Source organism: Convolutriloba macropyga, chromosome 12 (assembly GCF_964194025.1).
Source record: "Convolutriloba macropyga chromosome 12, txConMacr16.3, whole genome shotgun sequence".
Lineage (NCBI taxonomy): Eukaryota > Metazoa > Xenacoelomorpha > Acoela > Convolutidae > Convolutriloba > Convolutriloba macropyga.
This window is the reverse complement of record NC_134479.1, coordinates 6,891,168-6,900,371: the sequence shown is the minus strand read 5'-3', so window position 1 is coordinate 6,900,371 and position 9,204 is coordinate 6,891,168. Positions and strand designations below refer to the sequence as shown.

At 33.3% G+C, this 9,204-nt stretch overlaps 1 protein-coding gene across 1 annotated transcript; it reads left to right on the top strand.

Moving 5' to 3' along the window:
* Positions 1-2,730: 2,730 nt before the first annotated feature.
* LOC142350597 (uncharacterized) lies at positions 2,731-7,823 on the top strand. Its single transcript, XM_075402486.1, has 2 exons — positions 2,731-3,350; positions 7,041-7,823. Exons 1-2 carry the CDS (start codon positions 2,850-2,852, stop codon positions 7,743-7,745), a joined length of 1,206 nt encoding a protein of 401 aa, XP_075258601.1. The 5' UTR covers positions 2,731-2,849; the 3' UTR covers positions 7,746-7,823.
* The last annotated feature ends 1,381 nt before the right edge of the window (positions 7,824-9,204 follow it).

Here is a 9,204-nt window from a genome sequence, read left to right as displayed (position 1 = left end):
GTTAGTCTAGGCGGTCAAACAATTTCCGAAAAGGAGAGGTGAATGTACTATACACGGGAAAACGTGTTTATAAAGTCAGAGTCATGGGAGTACATTACAGTAAAAGACCACAAAGCAAAGATGCAAATTTATACCGGTGCTGATAGTACCGTGATATCATCATTCATCCGGACAGAATTGGGTAAACCTCATCCAGATGACAGAAATCAGATGTCGCGAGGTCTATAAAGGTCATCAACTGACGCTTCTGGAATCACTAACATTTGGCGTTAGTTTAGAGGAACGGATGTAAGAATAGGAAACAACAACTAGCAGTTGTACAGGCTGACAGAGAATTTGGGGAACTTCATTATGTTGCTCGACCAAGTAATAAAAACGCGCTAAAACTCCCACTCCGTGCGTTTTTAATCGTCGGATCATTAACGCGCACCTCAACTTGGAATGGCATATCATTAAAAAAACTGTCAGTTTTGCTGATGAACATTTAATTAAAGATCGTTTTTATCGGCTGTGTTTGCAAATCATAAAAAAAAATTAGTTCTGAAAACTTTGTGATAGGTTTGAAAATATATCATCACTATTCATACCTTGTATGCGGTTGAAATTGCTTTTCTCTGAGGTTTTTGCGTTTTGATTTATCCTTCTATAATCAATTTCACTTTAAGGCATTTTAGAAGCTGGCTGCAATAAATCAGGTTTTTCAAATTATCATTAACTGCTTAATAAACGCTAAGGTTATTCGAAAATAAAACATAACTTTAAAGAAACCAATTAAAACAAACCAACTGCGCACAGTGATTTCTTAGAAAAAGTGCTTTAAAAATTAGAGTTCAATGTCAGCTTTATTGGCTTCTTCATTAGCGGTGTAATCGAAACCTTACAACTAACTAACGCCAGAAGTTATTCAGTAGTCAATCATTACAGTTCTGGCTTGATTTGTGTTTGACATGAAACAGCAAACCAGATTAAAAGCTTGAACTTCAAGACTTTTTATTGGTATTTGAAAATGCATCTTTTCGATTTTCTGCTTTTTTGAGTATTACTTTTCGTAAGTTTTTTATTCCTTTTTCAAATTTCACGTCTAAAATTTTTGATTTGCATTAATGGGAATTATCTAAAATTGGCAGAGCAGTTTCACCTGTACACAATTTTAATCCTAGAAGAGATATATTGGTACACACGCATACAGGCACTCAGCATGCACGCATGCACACAGACACGTACACACACACACACACACACACACACACACACACACACACACACACACACACACACACAAAGACACACACACACACGCCCACACACACACAAACACCCACAAACACACACATGCGCACACAAAAACACAAAAAACCAAAAGCTATCAAACTTCACTCAATTATTTTTTTTGCTTGACATCTGGATAACTTAAGTGCCGTTGCCCTGAATATATGAAATTTGCACTTGTGAACGATTCCGGTTTCGTTTATTTTTTTACGAATATCTGATTGCAGTTTTTGATTCTGTTCGAGTATACACTATAGTTAGCATGTTCTAAACATAAGAATGGGCCTAAAATGATAGTTCAATATAAGAGAGGATAGTGAGATTCTCGCAATGTCGACCAGTTGGCTCACTGGAGAGCACAAGAGTGCAATCAATTAAGAGATTTTGGGGTCGCAACCCACCAAGGTCCCAAACTTTTTTCTCACTATAATGGCGTTGAGATAGAATGAGCGAAGAGTTGTTCTAAAAGTTTCATAGCACTCATTGCTTGGGTACTAATAACCTTATAAAATGCTGACAACATTCAAACAGAGCTACTGAAAATTAACAAACTATGGAAATAAAAACTTTTTTTGCGAATACTTAAGACTGTAATTTAATTTTCAAAGACTACATCAGAAATCAAGATAACAAGATATTTTGTCAAAAAATTTTACAATTTTTTTCTTTCAAATGATTTGTAACACATTCTCCGTATTCCAAATGCTATGAGTTTTTTGAAGATGCGCATCAGAATTCAAATTTGCAATGATTTGCTCTGTTTGATATTTTATTTTTGGCTGTTAAAATAGCTACATGATATTTATCTTTACCTTAAAGAACTGTTTTTCCAATGGTAAAACATTTCTGAACTTTCAAACAAAAAACCAAGCTAATAGCAGCTTACTGAAACAACATTTTGAAGAACGAAAAATTTAACATTTGTCATTTTTACCCTTGTGCTGTTTTTGCTGCTACAACGAGTGATTTACATTAGAATGTGAATTATAAAATGATTTATGTTTGAAACAAACAATTTGAAATAACTTTATGATGATGACGAAGACTAAAAGCATAAAAAAAATGCCAGAGACAATCGACCGGGACTTTATTCTTAACATTTTTCCGATGAGTACATTTTCACTGTTGCATTGAGAGTTCATAATGCTTTTTAACCAAGTTAATGTTCAAAGCTTTCTTTATAAACTTTTCTATAATTTTTCAAGAAATGAGCCCCGATTTCTTTTGAATCCTATTATTTGATCCACTATTATAACTTTAGGAATCTGCTTGGTTGTTTTCTGTTTTATTTGAATTGAACTACGTTCCTTAATTCAGCTCGTATAGGAGATTAGGAATTATTGTTAAAAACAGTGCAATGACACATATTTGCAACAGTATCCGAGAAAATTCTAAATAAAAGGAAAACTTTTATTTATTGTTATCAACCAGAATTAACACCCGCAGTTTCCTCAAAATGGTGCGACTATAATTCATCACTAAAATTAAGTCGAAAATTTGTTTGAAAATTAAATTGAAAAAAAATCTTGTCTAATAACGTCATAAACTTATCAGATTTTACAGTAAACAAAAACAATATAATGCCTTCCAAACTGTTCCCAGTTTTCATTGCTTCCTTGTTTATTTTGTTCCTATTTGTAAACTATCAATCGGAATACGCAAACAAATCATCAGATTTTTTAAAGGATTACATGAGCCACAAACAATTACCGGTTATAAAACCAATAATAACAAATCAGATTAACGATGCCAAAGTTAGAAAACCAAATGAGTTGGTTAACATAATGAAAAATAAAAACCGAATTAGAAAAGATCTGGAATCAGGATTCAAATTCAAAACTCGTCTCTTATTGGTCAAGATTGTCACGACCAATTTGGAGCCATTTGAAACAGCCAATCAGATTGTAAACAACATTGCTCACATCAAAGAGGGCGAATGGGTGCCTGATAATGTGAAAAGATTCTGGATGTTGTCAAATATTATGGATAATAAATTACAATCACAAATTTGGGATAAAGTTTCGAAAGACTTGGAGTGGACAGAAATGGTTGGGAATCCGTTTCAGAGAGCAAGGTCAAAGGTTAGCCAAAAAATAAATTTGAACGTAATTTGACTTTTGAAGCGTAATTTTTTCAAAGTACCTTCTTGAATTCATTAACATGCAGCTAATGATATTTATGACCTCGACACTTTGTTGTCATAAATTAATAGTTATTTTTTTCATTTTTGGCCGTATTTTGGTCCTTTTTGTAGTCTCACCACTGAGTATCATTATTGACATTTCTCATTGGTTGCTATTGAGGCATAAATGCACCATTTTAAGGATTTGAGTTATTTGCTAGCGATTTTCCTGACTTTGAGACTATTTGTTTTCAAAAAGATTTAATGAAATTTAGAGTTTTGAGAGTATTTGTTATACTATTTGTTGTCCTGTCATTTTATCTTCTTCACATAGGTTGCTAACGCGATATAATTCAATCAAGTTAATTTTTTCCACTCAAAACCAATGGTTTCAATGGCTTTGACTCTTGAGTTTTGCCAGTCTTCATAGTTCATTTTGTCGTCTAATCACTTAGTCTCAAAAATACAAGTATCATCTCTTGCTAATGATGCGTTAATCAATAGAATTAACAGTCTCAGTTAATAGTTAGTGGCCCCTATAGCTTATACGATTTCGTTTTCGAAAAAATCTCGTGAAGTGTAAGATATGTTTTGTTCTTTGTCGGATCAAATCTCGTAAGATTTAACGTTAAAAATTTGGCATATTATAAGATTTACAATGTTAATTTACAGGCCAAATACAACATCTTACATAAAAAACTTACATCTTATAAGATTTGCTATTTTTTTCACAGACCAAACTACTCTTACCCTCTACAAGATTCACTCTGTCCTTCAAGATCCTGCAAGATATTCATTGTCATATAAGATTTTAGAAAGACAAGCTCCATTTTCTAAGCATTATCATGATATGGACCATTGTTAAGAATCTTCTAAGATCTTATAAGATTTGCAAGTGTCAATGACTAGGGACTGTTGAATTTTGCTAGCATCTATTGAACTTACTGTTGTTTTATCCCTTAACCTCAGTAATGAAAATTGCATCGGTTGCGGACGATTAATGTGGGAAGCTGGCTGATTAGTGGCTGGAGTTCATAGAGGTCGTTTCTACGATTTTGTCAACATTTTTCAAAAAAGGAAATATGTGTTTTTGAGACTTGCATGTTTTGTTGTTCCTCTTGTGGTATTTTGCCCTGTCCGAAGAGCAACAATTTACTTTGACCTTCTTGTGCACTTTAGTTCTAGTAAAGCTATCATGTTTATTCATTGAGATGCCAATTGTTTTTGAAAAGTTGAGACGAAATTGTGAACCTTGTCTCCATTTGTGGCTCTATTGTCCCTTTCAGCCATTAGATCGTCTTGCATGTCTATCTAATGTTTCCCATTTATTTCCATGCTAAATTTTTCACTTCAGAGACAAATGAGTTAAACTGAACTGCTGCAAGCCCATTGTTGGTTGAAAATTCTACTAAATTTCAAAATTCAGCTTTTATTCATCGAAAAGTCATAAATTATTCTTCTATAGCACAATTTGTTTAAATTTGTCAAACGAACACAGCTGAAAACTGCTGACACAACTTTAACACACTCCAAAGAAGTTTTGTGGGAGAGTGTTTTATAGTTAATACTTTTCCGGTTTTTTTAATTTAACTTTATAATTTTTGAAAACTCATCCTTTATTTTTGATTTATCAATTTTTTGTCAAGTTGCAGTATTCACTTGGAGTCAAGTTGCAGTATTCAATCGGTTGCAACAATTAATTTTCTAAACGGACGATCAAAAAAATCAAGGCTGGTGTTAGTTTAATCTTGGTTTCTTACAATGAAAAAATATTCTGATTGTTTAGATTTGTTTAAAAATCACTTTGTTTTATGTAAATTACCGGAAAGTTATCATACTAGATTGAATTCAAGTTATAAATGAAGTATCGCCAAACCTATTTACGTGCAATTGAGGTCCAATGAACATAAATTATTGATTCGGTTAAAAGCTCTAATTTTTTATGATTTCAACAAAGTGTTTGCCTAAATTTGTTTTGACTTCTTTATATGTTGTTCTTTTTTGTAATTTTACCATTCAGTGATACTGATGATAGGTTCCATTGGCGTCCTACAGATTTCTAAATTATTTTACTTAAAGCTTTTAGTTGAAAGCTTAATGTTTTCTTCTCCATTCATCCATCTGCCATTTTTTTTTTAATTTTAAAGAAAAATCCACATTGAGCTTTGGTCATAACTATTTTTTTGTTTTTGTTATTTGATTTTATTTAATATTCTTCGCTTCGCGTTCGCGTCGTAGACTCGTTAATCGCGTATCCCGTCGGACCTCTTAAGTACGCATTTTTACTTTGTTTAATGGTTTCAGTTCAAGGAGAATTTTAATTCATACATCTAAAAAAATTTAAAATTTTGAAAGTTTTCTATATCTTTGTCAAATGTAACATGATCAAAAGAAAATTGTGAATGGGCGGGGTTGGAACATTATGTGCGAACAGGCATTATTGAGCCTCTTTTTGCATATTTTACATGGAAATGTACAAAAAAATTTGTAACTGGGAGGTATTTTCTTAGAGGACTCTTTTTCTACCACTCTTGTAACTTCCAACTACACTCCATTTTTTTTGTCGTATTTAAATCAGTTTCTACCCACTGTAAAGAAAAATATAAGAGGTGAATTTTTGAAATGCTTGCGGTTAAGGTTTGTAATGTTTGGGGAGAAAAAATGCTAACTGTTTTTTCATCGCTTTCAGCGCATTGAGCGCAAATCTTACATATGATCCCTATTAGAAAAATTACACTATTCTGAAAATCATCAAACAGATTTTTTGTAATTGAAACAGCATAGCATATGCTTTATAAAATTATAGCTCTTTGAGCTCTATTAATAGCTTAATTTGTAACAATTACCAAATATGCCTGGAAGAGAATTAAAAGCCTCGCCATGGTGGCAGCCCAATTTTTCTCATCAGCTATTATAAAATGCACTTTATATCTTGAAAACGCTTTATTACATAAAACTGAGGAGCACTTTTCACAGTTTTCTTTACAGTTTTCTCAACAATGAACTGAAAAAGCAATGAGCAATTTCCTTACCTCTTGGTCTCACTCAATGAGCGGGGAGACTGAAATTAACTACCAAACTACATGATCAAAATGGGCATGAGGATTATACTACAACATTGAAAATTCGATTGTGTGGGATAAAATTTAAAGTTGTGTCCATATGATAAATTGATCTGTTCAAGATTTGAACTGATGAGAACTTAGCGATTAATTAAAATCCCATAAAGAGATGTCTAACAAAGGAGATAATTGAGTTACATAAATTTTTAAAAAAATATATATGGTTGTCAATTGAGAGCCAAAATTTTTAGCAGTAAGTATTTTTTTTTTAATTTTTGCCAATTGTTCGAATTCGTTCTATGAGCTGATTTCATTCTATCGGCATCAGTTTAATATCAATTTTCCAAAAACATTCGGAAACTTTGATATTTCGATGAATTATAATTTTTACGACTTCCTAATTTCCATGAATTCTACGAATTTCCTTCAATTTCGATGGATTCGTTCAAATTGAATAAAATTATGCAAAATGTATTGATTTACAAAAAATATCCAATGTCTGCTACTATAATCATGAAATGTTGGTGATTAACGTTTTTTGATAACTTAGTTGTCAGAAGAAAGGTATATCAGTTCTTTTTTGTTAGAAAAACCTCGGATCCGAAGCTGAGATAAGAAACCAAATACTGAGCACAGACTTGACCAAACTTACAGCTATCAAGCGAATACTGGAAAGTTATGCCCCAGAATGGGTGATGCTGACAGATGCCCAGTCCATTATAACTATACAAGGCTTCAGAGGTATCAACGAATCGCTGAACCAGTGCGAGAGCCGGAACAAATCCGAACCAGAATGCTGGTTCCACTGCGTTCCAAAATTCACTTCTTTTGTTCACAGAAAAGTCCATAATCAAAGAACGATCAGAACTATTAAATCGTTTATCGGCGACCAAGAATCGTGTCAACTTGTTATGAAACGATCGTTTATCGAGAACAATTTCGACCAAATCATAAGGTGGTTTAGCTCTTCTGAAGTTACGGATTTTGAGAAGCGAGAACCCTTTGATCTACCTCAGTTGATGCTCAACGATTTGAAGTCCTACAAAGACCACTTTTCCCACTGTTTCGATATTTTGGGAAACAAATTTCAGAAACCAAAAGATGTCCAGTTAAGAGATCGAATTGTATACAGGTGTGGGTCTGTTTACAGACTGCCTCATTCGGAAGAATATCTCAATAATGAGAATACAACTTATGAGGTTGAGGACGTCTTGCCCAAAATAACGGCCCGAAAACGAGAAGCTTTGAAAAAACTGGATGCTTATATAAAAGGCAACTTGACACATTTTTAAACTGTTATTCAATTATGATATCAACTTTGTAAGTTTCTGTGAAAAACAATAAACAATTTACTTTTAATTAAAATTTTAGCCCGCAATTTTAACCTTTTGAAACCTACACGTAAGATTCTAAAAAGTTAGGGTTTGAGATATTGGACCATGTATCTGAATTATGGTTAGGCAAATTGGCCAGACATTCCCCTATTATCATATCAGTTTACCTTTTTTGCCCTATCACCAGATCAGTCTCCAACACATGGAACGCTTAATTCTACCTTTGGCATACCTGAACAACTTCGTTCCAGAAACAACGTCTTTTACTGAAACCAAAACCAGAAATAATAAATAAGTGCACAAAAAATCACTCGCTGTTTCGAAGTCATTCCTATTTCGACAGTTCATTCTAACAGTCCTTCTACCAGTGTGGTGAACACATTCTTCGTTTATGCATTGATGCAAGTTATTATCGACGTTTCAAGATTGTTTTTGAAAATTTATTAAAGCTGACGAATTTAATATGAACGTAATGAAGAAATGAATTATAATCTGTACTTATAACTTTGTTACGTAGTAAATGAACGTTTTTGAACGTTACGTAGTAAATGAAAGTAAATGAACAGTTTTTCCAACATCTTCTTCCGGGCCGGAGGATGTTACGTAGTAAATGAACGAATTTCATCCAATCAGAATCGAGTATTTCTAAACTTTAAAATAAGATTTAAATACGTTCTAATATACGTAGAAAGTTCCGAAAAAGTTCATTTAGCCTAATTTTAAGTAAATATAACCATGATATGTATCGATTAAGCTGGTTTTCGGCTTAATATTTTTAGGTTTTCTAGACAATTGCCGATTGAATACGAACTGATTTGACCTCAATAACATCAGACAAAAAACCAGTAAAAGAGCATCGAAAAAACCTTGCCGTCTAAGCTTTCACTTGTTGCTATGATCAGCGCTATTGCTTGTACGTTGTCTTGATATTATAATGTTTAAACGTTTCTTCATGTATGAAAAACGCCGTTAATTCACAATCGAACTACAGTGTATTTACTGAGTTATATTGATGACGCGACCCTTTCTAGGAGAAATGTTTACAAGACCTTTGAAAGTGAAGTTCTCAAACCAGCACTGCTTCAATTAAGAGTAGAGAGTTAATAATTCAGTGCATTTGGCTCTGCAGTCCAACTAAAAAGGTCACATGAGAAACAAATTGTTGATTAAGCATTATTTGTGAAAGAAATGGAAATAAACGATTGTTTTGATGTCTGAGCAAGGCCCCAAAGCTGTTATTTTGGTCATTAATGACGCTTAGCCAGAATCGGAAGTTTCACAAGTTTTATCAATTGAGTTTCATTGGATTCGGAAGGACAGCGAGGAGCAGCACATGAAAACTAGGATGCAGCAACAAAAGAGGACTACATGTACGCTGCATCGGAACAACTAGGAGGAGAAACTGCAAGCTCACGGT